Here is a 13361-nt window from a genome sequence, read left to right as displayed (position 1 = left end):
GACGATGGTGCCATTTGTTTCCATTCAAATCATCCCCACTCTTTGTTGGGCAGCTTAATCTTATGTCACCAGTTTAATACGGTGACATAAGGTCTTCTTTGATCTATTTTTATTACCTTCTTCATAAGCAAAGCCAGTAGCTTTCCCTCCACACGCACTCCTTTCCTGCCTCTCACTAGGCCACTTGTTTGCTCTCATCTGTTCAGTGAGCATCTTCGTCCGGCTGGTCACGGGTTCGATTGCACCCCGTCGGCCCAGGCGGGAAACCACTCTAGATGAATTACTTTCAGCTCCGATAGCTTACGAAGGTGACAGGTGCTGGATGATTGTGATGTGTGCGCTTGTGCTTAATATACAGCTGGAACGAGGTGATCGATATGGGATCAAGTCTTTGGGTTAGACTATTCTTAGTGGTATTATTCTTTTAAGATCATCATCCAATGTCTTATTGCGACAGTACGAATCCCAATGTTTGGCAGCACAACAAATAACATCTGAATAATGTTTCTGCGGTGTGACAATTCTTCACTGCACATTGGCTGATTAGATTACTGTGTAAGCATAAAGTGGCGAACCAGCTGCCTCGTGTGTCGGGTCCAAAGGCCGATCACAGCTCGCTGACCTTGGTTCTCCAGCTGAGACGTATTTCCTGTATAACTCTCGTCTGTGTGCTTTGTGTTCAGGGGGAGTGTCGTTATGAGCAGGAGCTGCTTCCTTACCGCCACAAAGCGGACGCTGTTTTCCACGGGAAGAAAGGTCAGAAGAAGTCGAAGGGCACAAAGACCTGCACTAAAAGTGCCAGAACCATAGCCGAGCCGCCCCCCTCTGCGTTCTCTGATGCAGAATACTTGGACGCCGACGAAGAAGAAGAAGCTGATCTAGGACAGACGCGAGGGAGGAGCACAGGTTTCACATCGACTGTGGCTACACAGGGACTTCCTGTTGCAGACCACACCGCGGCGTCTTGGGATGACATCACGGGTCACCCGGGACCCGAGGCGATCTGTCCTCTTCCCTCAAACAATGACCGCCCCGAAGCGGGCGTGGACGACGACCGTGTCTTTATTAACCAGGACGCCATAAAGTCAGATCAGGCAGTCGGCGATAGAACGTCACAGTTGATAACAAAGATCGACGACGATGAAGGTGTTGAACTTCAGGCGATGTTTTACCTGCCTGAATGCGACCCAGGACCTCCTTCGTTTGCTAAACTCCCGGCAGCAGATCCGAGTCTGAAGGTCATTCTGGCCAACGTGGCGGAGCTCCTGTCCAGATCGCCGCCGCCGACTTTAGATTTAGCGGCTGACATGGCCCCTGCGTCACTTCCCCCCTCTCCTCCCCATCAGCCGTTCCAGGTCACCTTCGCTCTGGATGTCGACGACGAGGATGACGAAGTGATGATGATTGACGACGTCGCGCCGGACGAGGAAGAGGACGGTGAACTCTATTCTCTTCGGCCTCGCCGGGAGCAGCGACGGAGTGGCGGCACGGGCAGCGCGGCGGCGAGCAGTCCGACCTGGGAGGAAGTTTTTGGGGAAGAAGAAACTAACGACGATGGGGACGTAAGGGATATCGCCATGGAGACGGACAATGACCTTCTCGAGGAGGACGAAGGGGTCGGCGGGGATGCTGAGAAGTTCATGGAGATAAATATCGGGAACGATGGCGCGACGAGTCTGGGCGATGGGAGGCAAGAGGAGATGGCGGACTCGACCCGTGGCGTGGAAGACGCCCGCAGAGCTCAGATGGACGCCAGCATGGATCTGTTCGGGGACGACGAGGTCTTCCTGCAGATCACCATCCCGGACGTCTCTACACCTGGCGCCGCACCCCGGACTCCCCCGACCACCGGAGACGTCGCCAATAGAAGGATGGCCAACGCTTCGCACACACTTACCCCGGCGATCTCGTGTCACGCGGACGAGTCGTCGCGCCCAAACCACAGGACTCCCTCTCCGCGCGCCCAGTTAACAGAGACGAAACCCTCTGCGGCACCGAGTAGATCCGAGCCAGGCGCCTCAGAGACGGGCGAGGGCATCTCGGCTCAACGCGAAACAGTCGAGCGCTCCCACGTGTACTACTCCGTGAACTTCGACCTCGGCTACTCGCTGGAGGACTCCGACGAAGCGGAGGAAGAGGCCGCCGCGCCATGTTCACCGACTTCCCCGCAGCACAGAGAGCCGGCCGGGTCCGCGGCGCCCCGGCCGGCCGCGCCAGACTCTTCCACTCCCTGTTACGGCTTCCGTGGACACAGAAAGCCTCTCCTGTCCACCACATCCACGCCGGACGGGCTTTCACTGCGCAGGGGGGGAGGAACGTCGCCTCTCCCAGCTTCCGCCGCGGTTCCTGGAGGCGGCGCACTTCCGTCTCCGATCGCATCCGCAGGCAGCAGGCGGACGCTCGTGCCCAGCGGGCCCGCGGCTCCGTCTTTGGGCGTCGGCTTAAAACGGAAACGACTGGAGAACAGGTTCCCTCCTCGTCCAGGTGTGTTAACCTTTTAAAAAAATATCTGATTCCTAAAACTAAAAGCTATTTGTACTGGTATAGTTTATTTTGCTCTGCTATAGAGCTTTCTGAATTTTTCTGTCTTATTTAGATTCTTTCTTAGTGGAGTGCAGCAGTGACAGCGAGGAGGACGTTGCGGTTCGTAAGACAAGACATCAGAACAGGGTGAAACCCTTCTCGTCCCCGGACGTGGTGAGCAAGGCCTGTCGATGCGAGAGCTGCAGCTGATGTTTGTCATCACGTGACAAATATGACGATTTGGTTCGAGATTAATCATTTAACTTCAAGGATGTTGTGAAAAATGCTAATCATCAGAGCCGATGGGGATGTTTTCAAATGTCCGCTGATCATCAGTCCAAATATATACAATTTACCATAGCAGAAGAAAATATTCACATTTTTAAACCGTTGTTTTTTAAAAGAAAATCTGCCGATTTGACTTTCAAATATATTTTTTTTTCTTTTCATAGTTAATTCATTATTGACCTAAGATACATTTTTTTATCCTTTTGTGTATATAATACAAATACAAAATGTAAGTCGAAAAGAAGTCAACCTCTGTGTTGTGGCACAAAAATAACCAGACGACTCAGGCTGCCTCTGGCCAACCTGCAGTTGTCATGGCGACGAGTCTGCAAGCAGCGAAGAAGCTCGTAGCTCCTGACACGTCTCAACATATGTTGAGAAATATTGACATGGATAACATGCCTCGCGCTGTTTACAAGTGATGTGTATTTACGTGAAACGTGACGTGTTTTGTCTCCGCCAGTCAAAGACCTCCAGTGACGTGGACTCACCGTCCCCGGTGGTTGTGAAGAAGAAACGGGCAGCTGCACTCAATACTGTGAGATTTACTTCATCAGCAGTAAATAACGCCACATGGTTTTAACCTGTTCGGACTGAAGTACTTTCAGTTCATGCCTTAACTGTGACGAATAATGAAGGATCAACACCTCATTAATAAGTGTTGGACTCATTTGTTCTCCAGACCGAAGAAACAGAGGCTGAAGCCGTTTCGGTTTCGGATGATGATTTCCAGGATGAGTTTGGGTTCACGCGTAGAACCGCGGCACACGTTGCTGAGAGGAAAAGCGCCCAACAAGGCAACGCCAAGGTCCGTGTGTCTGGAGCGCTGTGATCTGAATCCGAATGATGTCGTTTGCTTCCCATGTTTTCTAGTTATGCAACTTTGGTGTGTAAATTAGAATATGTGTCAGCTAATATAATAACTCCGGAGGTACTTGAATGTATATCATATATCATATATATATATATATATATATATATATAAAACGTATATGACCTTTTGTAAGGGCCGTTCTCTTACATCTGATACATGGAGTGAGCACTGGGTAGCAACACAACCACAACATTGACATATCATGACAATTTAAGCTTTAAGCTCCAAGCATATCCAGCATTTAGAGAGCAACATCCCAGTCGTTGGACAAAAATGACACTATCCTCCCTCCATTGAAATGCCAAGTCTATAAATATCCCTCACGGACACATGTAGCATCTGTCAGATTTGACATTATCCCCCCGTTTCTTTCCCCAGTACCCCGCATGTCGAAAAGGGCACCAGTTCCTGGACGTAGAAGCAGAGATGTCGGAGGACGGCGGGGCAGGCGTGTCGTCTGACGAAGAGGATGGAGAAGAGCAGAACCGCTCTCTGGAAGGCTTCGTGGTTGACAACACACACCTATCACAGGGACTGGATGGTACAACGCTGTGTTCATTCCTACAACCCCCCCCCCCCCCTGCCCCCGTTTTGCATCTCATTCACCGACGTGAGTTGGCTGAACTTGTTTGTTCCCTTCTACGTCAGACTCTGAGATGCACGGCGTTTACCTGAAGTCGGTGAAAAGCCCCGCGCTCCAGGGAAGGTTCAAAATGTCCTACAAAAATCGTCACAACATGGACATATTTTCTCAGGTACGCTGTCTTATTACATTTATTCAAAGAAACACCAAACACCAAGAAAGTCGAGCTAACTTCGGGTGCTACTATTGGCTCCAGGTGCCTGAGGTGGATGAATCCTACGCCGAGGACAGCTTTGTGGTGGGAAGCGAGGTGGAGAGCAGCGAGGGGGAAGCCGAAGACGTGGAACTCATGCCCGAGGAATCCTACGTGGAGGGGCGGCGGCAGTATGCGACCAGGCGGCGCGTGTTCCTGCGCAGAGCGAGGGCAGGAACCGGCGCCGCCATCACAACCGGAGCCCCGCCAGAGCGGAGCGCTGAGGCGAAAACCAAGCGCCTCCGTGTCATACGGCTCGACGACTCCAGCGAGGAGGAGGAGACGGGGGAAGTTGGTAAAAAGGCGGGTCTTGGAACGGAAGCGGCCGCCGACGTCCCTCTGCGGCAGAAGGCCGTACAGACGGAGCCCAGCGGGCTGCAGCAGCAGAAACCTTCGTCCTGCTCGTCTTCAACCATCGCGTCCAAGTTCTCGTCCCTGAGCAAGACCCAACGGTGCTCCGTGAGCGAGGAGCAGCAGGAGGAAAGGTGAGGACGTTGTCGTAGGGAAGCAAATAGACATCCGTCAGCCACTAGAGCGTCCTCTTTCTTTATCTCACAGGTGGCGACAGAGGTTGGATGATCAGCATTTGCTCTCCGATGAGCTCGATTTCAGAGAGGGGAGAGCGGAGGTGTCCTCCAAGAAAGAGCCCCAGGTTTCAGCGAAGACACACGTCCATAAGGTCCTACATTGCATTACACTGTGTGTGTGTGTGTGTGTGTGTGTGTGTGTGTGTGTGTGTGTGTGTGTGTGTGTGTGTGTGTGTGTGTGTCGTTAAACCAGACTTATTGACTTATGAAGCGATAAAAACCCTAAATTCGACCACATCGGGGTTCTCCTTCAGATCCCTGCGCCTCCTGCCACCTCCTCAGCTCCACAGACGTCCGCCGCACAGGACTCGCCGGTCGGCCGGCCCGCCGCTCCTCCCGCACCCGTCTGCATTCTGGTGGACAGTCGCTGCATTGGCAACGGGGCGGAGCTGATCAGCAGCCTCCGGCGGAGCGCCGGGGCCACCGTCCACGTCTGCTCACTGGACGGCGGCTACTTCATCGTCAGCGGCCGCATGGCGGCGGAGAGGCACAGCCAGTCGGACTTGGCCGCCATGCAGAACCGCAAGCGCCTGGCCGAGAGGGTGAACGGCCTGCTGGGCTCGTTTGAGCGCGTGTGTCTGATCGTGGAGAAGGACCGAACCAAGCCAGGTCAGTCGGGCCGGCTCATTCGAGGGCTCGCTACCGAATTTGAAAGGGGGCCGCGTACAGTTCAGACCTAAATGTCACCATTTGCATCCGTAGTGGGTTGGCAGGTCCCAACGAGGATGAAATGATAACAAACCGTACAGGGTGAAAGTAATATGAGCTACAGAGTGGCACAATAAAAGTGAGTAGTAAAGACCATAATTGTTTGGCTCAATAAGTAAAGTGTGAGAATAATAGATTTTAGGAAGCGACTGTACAGAGTCCCGAGGAGGCGCCCAAAACCATTCCAAATGTTATGGATGTTATGTACCGTTTATTTTGAAGTTGAGCCGTTTCGTTTATTTTCTGGCATCCTGTCACATGTTTTGAGTTGTATCTAATTGTCACAGGCGAGGCGTCGCGTCCGCCTCAGCGAACGCGCTGCTACGACAGCACTTTGACAGCGCTGGTGCGCGCCGGCGCGCGCCTGCTGTGGAGCGACGGCGCCGAACAGACGGCCGGCCTACTGGTGGAGCTGGCGCGCCTGGAGCAGCGCAAAGGTCAGGGCATCACTGTGCCGTTGGAGGTCAAAGGGCAGCACAGGCAGCAGGCCCTGCAGCTCTACTTGAGCCTGCCCTCGGTGAACTACGTGCACGCGCTCAGCATGAGCCACAACTTCAGGTCCATCGGCCATCTCGTCAACAGGTAAAGGAAGCGTGCGTGTGATGTCCGGTGGCTGAAGAACAGGCACCTTTGTTCCCGTCTCGTTTACAGAGTATGTCGTCTTTTGTTCCTCCCGCAGCTCCGTTGAAGCCATAGAAAAGGGAGGCTGCATGAGTCGAGCCAGAGCCGAGGAGATTTACCGCTTCCTGCGCTACTCCTGCGACTCAGTCTTCATGAACACATCCAAAGCAGGAAAAACCAGCTGAAATCTATACCTCCCTTCCTTTATTTGTCCACTGCTTTCTTTGTCTTCAGGGCCCCCGCCCTTCTTTTTGTCGTCGGACCCACAGTAACCCATCGGTCTGGAGTTAGTTGAGTCTCCAAGTACCTCAGAATGATAATTCAACCTTCTTGCACAGGTTGAAATGGAAGCACCATACAACCACGCTAGTTTTTCCTCAAAGTACCCTGGTGTAAAGGCATACTGGTTTTATGCTGTATTTAATTTGAAGTGTTTCCCTTTAGACTCATGTCCCAACACTAATCCAGTCAGGTGGTGTTTTGATCAGTGTTTGATACTTGAATAACTTATTTTTGCCACATCATGTATACATTTGTTGACAATGCTACTCTATAAAGTAAATATGGTATCAAATTACTTGAATAAAAAGCACTATTTTTTTAATCGTTAGTGTCAAACTGTTTGTACAGTAAGCAGACCAGTGATGCCCATCATTGACCACTAGAGGCCAGTGTTTCATAAATCTTACTTGTACACACACACATCAATCCAGTCTCAACACGTTGAGGTAAAACTTAGTGTTTCATAAAACAATGATTTTTATTTCACCACTTTCAAAGTACTACATATCTTGCACGCCGGTTTAGGTGCACGATATTAACATCAAGGCAACAGACCGTCGACGATCATTCATAATCCTGCAGTACAGTCAGACAAAAGAACTAAAAGATTAATCAACGAAAATCAAAAACCTATTAAGATTTCACATCTTTAGACTATAAAAATGAAAACTAAACCCACCAAATTCACAGTATGTACAACATGTCATTGGACAACCCCAAAGCACTTTCAGATCAGTCAAACGTCTTCCACAAAACAGTATTAGACATGAAAATGTGGAAAGAATTCGCGCCAGACATTTGGATACTTGTGTCACCTGAAGCTTTCAGAGGCCTTTTTTGTGCATCCAGTTTCATTGTTACATTTCCTTGGTTTAAAAAGAAAACTAAAGGCATTGGTGAACTCAGGCAGCCGTTGACCGCTGTCCTTTGAGCGGTTAAATCCCTCAACATCACTGTCTCCCTGTCCTATAAAGACGATCATGATTAATATTGAGAGGGAAGCGCAGGTGTCCCAACTGTATTTGGATTTTCCAAAGATTATGGACCGCGATGAACATTTCAACATCAAAGGCAAACGCTACAAATATCAGTCTTTAGTAGTGGGCACTGAACAGGGGACTTTTTCTCGTTAACCGTGTGTGGCCTGGCCGTCAGATATCTGAAAAGGTCATCACAGGTGCATACAATACAGCAGTAATAATAACAATGTGCTTTCTCAAACCTGCAAAACGGTAGTTACAATCTGCAATGAGTGACCTATTCCTTCCTTGGCCTCTAGGTGGCGCAGAACTCATCTGACGATGCCAAACCTCCCTCTTGAGGAGCATGTGGAGCCTGACATGTGCAATTAAAAGAAGGCACAAGGATTAAAAAACATTTTGAATCTTTAAAAAACCCACTTTTAACCAACAATCGTTGCTCGACACAGAATCTTGTACCACGTGGAAATACAAAAGAGCGCGAGAAAAAAAAAAAAAAAAATCAAATGGCCAAAAGTGGTTTCCAACCACACATGTAATCGAACCATAAGGTGCTTTCTTCGGACACTGTAGGATGTCCACAACAAAAAGATTAAAAATTGCATTAGGTATTTGGACAATGATTGACATATTTTAAATGATGTTATCACACATGCATCTCATACTGCAAAGGGCCAAAGAGGAGCCTGCAATATTTCCACCAATTAAAACTTTAAAAAAGCAGTCTGACCCATTTTCATTGTTTGCTAAATTTAACGCCAAACCATGTAAATTTGTCTTCACAATCATGCTAAACTTTGTGGAACTACTTTTGGTAATCAATAACTGTCAGTGAATACAAGTTTAGGCATATCGCATATTGGAGAACAGTAAGTCCTCCATTCTGACCTGAATGCAGCATTAGAGACAAAGTGTCACCGCAGATCAGTGACCATCGTAACAGTTTCTTAAATGACCTAAAACTCCTACTTAAAGCCAAGGGTTATTAACCGTACTATATTTACAAGTGTAGCCTTTAATTTAAATAAACCATCGGGGTCACGTGGCTGAAGCCGAGCTGGCTCACATCGGATCGGTTACTCATAATTGACAACAGCTAACAGATCAGAGACCTGTATGAAGCTGCAACTTGCTGATGGCTGTAGTAACGCTCTCTGCAGCACTAATGGCTCACATGCTGGTTGGCTGCGTCTGTGGCTGCAGAGGCTGCAGCTGGACTGACTGTGCCTCTGGGTCCTGGATGCTACACTCTTCTCCCTCACGCATGTACATTAAAAACAGAGTCACGGTGGCAAACGTGGTGGCATTGACTGGGAATGCGCGGAGCAAGGTGGACGTGAGTCCGCGCGTGAACACCCGCCACCCCTCTTTCTTTAAGCTCTGTCTGACACAGTCCTTGATGCCGCTGTACTGGTGGACGCCGCCCACGCCGTCCGCCTGAAGGCGCGACTTGATCACATCCACGGGGTAGGTGGAGATCCAGGACGCGATGCCGGACATCCCCCCAGCAAACAGCAGCTTCGGGATCATGTAAGGATCCTCGGGCTCACAGCCAAGGTAACGGGTCCACATGTCATAAGCCAGAAAGTACACACCAAAACCAGGCGCCTCACGCAGCAGGGTGGTCACCATGCCTCGGTTGATGCCTCGGATTCCCTCCTTGTTGTAGATTCTCACGAGGCAATCCAGAGAGTTTTTGTACAGCTTCCTCTTTGACTTCTTCTCTCCGGTCCCTTGCAGCTGCATGCGCGTCTTCGCCAGTTCCATTGGGCAGCAGATGACACATTGGATGGTCCCTGCTGCGGCGCCGGCCAGGAACTGGTTGAGAGGTGTGTCGCGGCCAAGCTTGCGCATGGCGTTGCCCTGGACGCCAAAAACTATGGCATTGATGAAGGTCAGGCCCATCATCGGAGAGCCGATGCCTTTGTACAGGCCGAGCATCTACGGACACAAAGACCCATTAGAACTTTTTACAGATCGCGGCAGGTAATGAGCGTTTGATCATTTCTGCACACAACCCTAATGAGTTTAGCTTGTATGAATTATTGTAGCAAACCAAATAAATCCATTTTCAGATCGGAGCAGTGACAGCCGTTGTCATTGAGGAGCTGGTGTTAATAATATTGAAAACGTCATTCATTCATTCTAAAATGAACTCCAGATGTGTTTTTCCCTTGAAAGACACTTTCAGCTGCCGGGTACACACATACAGCGGTGTGATACAAAGTGGATTTATTTTCATTTGTAAATGATGTCCCCATCAGATAAGTGGTTGGGGACCCTTTAAAATGTGCATATTGTACAGTAGTACAATATGCATGACCTCAGCCACAGTGATTTCACTGAGAGCAAGCATACTCCACTCAGCTCAAATGGCCCGATGGGCTTTATTTAGCCTATGCAGAAGAAAGCACCTCACTGACCCGGGCTAGCAGGCCCCTCCCCCTCTCAGCCTTTACACCCCATGTTGGGCACATGCTGGCCGATCATGGGCTCATGCATGTATAGAGATGGGACTGTAACTGGACACTTTAATTAGAGCATGGACCTTCCAAAACCTCGGCGGAGTAGACGGCACACGATTAAAGACACTCATTACTTTAACAGCCACAACCGGATTGAATGCAGCCTAAAAAAAAGCAAAGGTATAGATTAATAGAACATACTTACCGACTCTTGCCGTGCGATCGACTGGAAGCAGTGATAAGTCCCACGGTACAGAGGTTTGTCCACATTTTGAACTTGAAGCCTCACCTGTGGAAGACAACCGTCATGCCAGAGTCATACGATAGCGTAATAAGGCCAACAACTAAGTCACGTGTTGTAACACAGATTTAAAGGGGAAATGGTTCTTTTAGGGTAAAGCATACATGTTAAAGGGTGCAACATAAGGGGGAGAAAAAAGAAACATTGAGAATGAAGTTTGATGAAAAAACAGACTATCTTCTGTGCTTGAATTTCTATAGATAAGAGATCAGACAAGACATTGGGTGAGAGAAAAAGAAAAGCCGTGACCGTACTTACTGGGTCATACTTCCATCGAGAGGTTGTTTATTTCTCTCTCTCATCTACAACAAAGCCACACTGTTGCTGTTAAGACAGCCTCCCCAAGACACGAGCTCAGGGAGAAATGACACTGAAAGCAGGGTAGAAAGAGCGCCATCGTAACCATTGACCATCTGTGTATGCCTCCAAAGCAGATGTTGCAATTTCAAACAATTGTGTAAAATATTTAAGCATCCATTGTCCTGCGTTTTTGAAAACATTATGTGAATGACTTTGAGAAAACCACTTGTTCAAACTTAAGTTTTAGAGAAAAATGCTAAATGGCATGTCTGAAAACAGTGTTTATTTTAACGAGTGGCTTCAAGTCTGCTGCATAGACAAGTCTGGCATCTGTAGTGAGTACAGTACTTCATGTGACTGTGCGTAGTTGAACACAATGTCTGCAGAGCACCAGTAACTGAATGTCCCCAAATAGCCTCTGGCAAATGAAAACACCTTATCCAAAGGGTAACTGAGTGTTCTTGTTCTGAATGTCAATGTAACCTAAAGTTAAAAACAATACATAGAACACAATCTCCATACAACGAAACAAAAAATGTCAAACATAATTAAAAAAATAATAGCCATCAAGATTTTGCTCAAATCTCAGTCTACAGTCGCCTCAGATTATCTGGGTTCAAATGCAAAGTGGTCTGCTTTAGAAGCACTGTAGCATCATGCCATCGCATTGCCCAACATGAGCAAATAGTGAAGATGAACAGAAACCCACCTTCACGGTGTCAAACGGATGTCCAACCAAAACACCAGCTGCACCTGAAAAACAAAACGGGGCAGTATTTTAAAACATCACATTAGAAATAAAACCTATACAGACATCTATATTATTTAGATAAAAACTCGACGTGCCCCGTCCTTGACCGAGCACCACATTCATTATACAGTAACTTCTGACGTCATACCAGGACGGATCAGCAAAGACGCTTCGACCCCCAGAGGCATTCAAATCTTGGATGAATGCACCGGTCGTGGATTTTATTTAGTGAGGCCAATTATAAACAGTGAGACACAATAACTAAATTATTGTGAGCATCGCATAGATGCACATAGGAGTGCAAAGCAAACATGATGTTACTCTTAAAATAATTCATCCACCTGTTATTACTAAGGCGTGAGCAGTTTGCATTGGGACAGGAGGGTACATATTTCAAGGTGGAGGAGGAGGAACGAGCTTTTCAAGGATGTCAACATGCCAATAGCATTCGCAGGCGAGTCACCGGTTAGCAATGGCACTTTAAAACGACACCCGGGTTTTCCAAATATGTTGGGGGGGGAAAGAAAGTACAAATATAGGCTTTTTGAATCTTGTAACTGCCATTGCAAAGTTTGCTTGCTAGTATTGTTTCAGTCAAAGCAGCCCGCGCGTTTACTGGACGATATAAAAAAAAGAAGAAAAAAGAAATGTGCCGCCGGCTGATGCTAATGCTAACGCTAGCTTCAGCTAGTTAGCCTCGCGAGCTGACGTCTGCGGCTAATTACTCACCTCCTATACAGCCCGCAGCGAAGTCCAATGCCATTCCCTCTAGATGAATCTAACGACCGAAACGCGTCGGGCTAACTCGGTGGCTGACAGACGTGTTTCACACGGTATTTTTTGTGGGAACTTTTGTTGTGGGTCTCAGGGGCTCGCCGTTTAGCCGAGCCGGGTCGGCGCTGAGCTTAAGAGTTGAGCGGAAGATTTTTTCGCTGCGGGCAAAACGACGAGTGCAGCAGCCTGGTTCAAACCTCGGCACGCGCTCACTACTCAAAAGTGCTTCTCTCTGCCAGACTTTTCTATATCTGTACCGTGGAGGAGCAGGAGCAGGAGGAGGAGGAGGAGGAGGAGGCGCTAGTTCAAAGTTTAAAAAAGAAGAAACGTGTTTGTAGTTATTTAAAGGAAAACCAATAGGATTAGTAGGAAGAAGACAACTCCCCTCTAGCCGGGGGGGTCCGCCCCTCGCGCTCATTGGCTGCTGCCGGGCGGAGGCGCAGGGGTGTGTCGGCGGTGACGTCATCAGCGCGCGTACGTGTCCGACTGGGATCCTTCAAATGTGGGTGATTGGGTGGCTGTGTAAAGCATACTCAAACTAAACCCCCCAACAGCTGTGTAGTTTGGCGAATTACAACCAAACTGCCTTACAGAAAGTTCTGTTTATTTGTGTAGCAATTGTACGTGTTTCGCTCTACATGTTTAACAGGAAAAGGGCACCACATTTGTTTTAAATATTCATAATATTAATGTAAACTATCTATAGGGATAAAAGTATACCAAGAAGGAATTAGCCCCACCAATGTGTTCTGCATGAGTTCACTTTGGCACTATATACATGTATATTTAGATGCTGATACCTTGTGCTTGTACTGAAGTAGGATTTTAAATTCCTGGCCCAACAAGAATGAAATCTTCCTCTCAGGTCTGACAGGTTTCTTTCCCCGCCCAGGTATGTATTTGTGACCTTTGTCTGCATACTGTAATGCTGTACCAATGTTTTTTAGAAGCACCCTCATTAACAGTACTTGCACATTTGTGGTTTCATTGTTTATTTTTTATTTGCAGCATCTCGAACCCCCCTCCATATTACTGTTTATATCACTATATTACATATAGTGACTGTTTGTG

At 48.3% G+C, this 13361-nt stretch overlaps 2 protein-coding genes across 6 annotated transcripts in view; one reads left to right on the top strand and one right to left on the bottom strand.

The window, feature by feature from the left end:
- The window catches only part of fancm (FA complementation group M), a 32057-nt gene extending 25016 nt beyond the window's left edge, over positions 1 to 7041 (top strand). Inside the window, exons 14-24 of one of the 4 annotated variants that reach the window (XR_013452832.1) lie at positions 684 to 2484; positions 2597 to 2697; positions 3275 to 3349; positions 3494 to 3619; positions 4064 to 4226; positions 4334 to 4440; positions 4525 to 5006; positions 5080 to 5173; positions 5391 to 5717; positions 6104 to 6398; positions 6496 to 7041. Coding sequence is in view for 3 of the 4 variants with exons in the window: in XM_040199211.2 (XP_040055145.2) it covers positions 684 to 2484; positions 2597 to 2697; positions 3275 to 3349; positions 3494 to 3619; positions 4064 to 4226; positions 4334 to 4440; positions 4525 to 5006; positions 5080 to 5200; positions 5363 to 5717; positions 6104 to 6398; positions 6496 to 6622 (3753 nt within the window). In the remaining variant the exon portion in view is untranslated. Of the gene's footprint in view, positions 1 to 683; positions 2485 to 2596; positions 2698 to 3274; positions 3350 to 3493; positions 3620 to 4063; positions 4227 to 4333; positions 4441 to 4524; positions 5007 to 5079; positions 5201 to 5362; positions 5718 to 6103; positions 6399 to 6495 lie in introns of all 4 variants that reach the window. The other 3 variants (XM_078090007.1, XM_040199209.2, XM_040199211.2) reach the window with 3 other exon arrangements.
- Positions 7042 to 7178: 137 nt separating this feature from the next.
- slc25a29l (solute carrier family 25 member 29-like) lies at positions 7179 to 12706 on the bottom strand. 2 transcript variants are annotated; one of them, XM_040199230.2, is made up of 4 exons: positions 12246 to 12706; positions 11475 to 11518; positions 10370 to 10453; positions 7179 to 9640 (listed from the first exon to the last, which is right to left on the bottom strand). In XM_040199230.2, the coding sequence occupies exons 1-4, from the start codon at positions 12277 to 12279 to the stop codon at positions 8870 to 8872; spliced, it is 933 nt and encodes a 310-aa protein (XP_040055164.1). In that variant the 5' UTR covers positions 12280 to 12706; the 3' UTR covers positions 7179 to 8869. The 2 variants fall into 2 exon arrangements, with proteins under 2 accessions (XP_040055164.1, XP_077946142.1); XM_078090016.1 differs by lacking the exons at positions 11475 to 11518; positions 12246 to 12706 and adding an exon at positions 10724 to 10843.
- Between the last annotated feature and the right edge of the window lie 655 nt (positions 12707 to 13361).

The sequence above is a fragment of the Gasterosteus aculeatus genome, chromosome 15 (genome assembly GCF_964276395.1).
Source record: "Gasterosteus aculeatus chromosome 15, fGasAcu3.hap1.1, whole genome shotgun sequence".
In the NCBI taxonomy this organism is placed as follows: Eukaryota; Metazoa; Chordata; class Actinopteri; order Perciformes; family Gasterosteidae; genus Gasterosteus; species Gasterosteus aculeatus.
The sequence above is the reverse complement of the archived record's forward strand: the minus strand, read 5'-3'. Positions and strand labels throughout refer to the sequence as shown.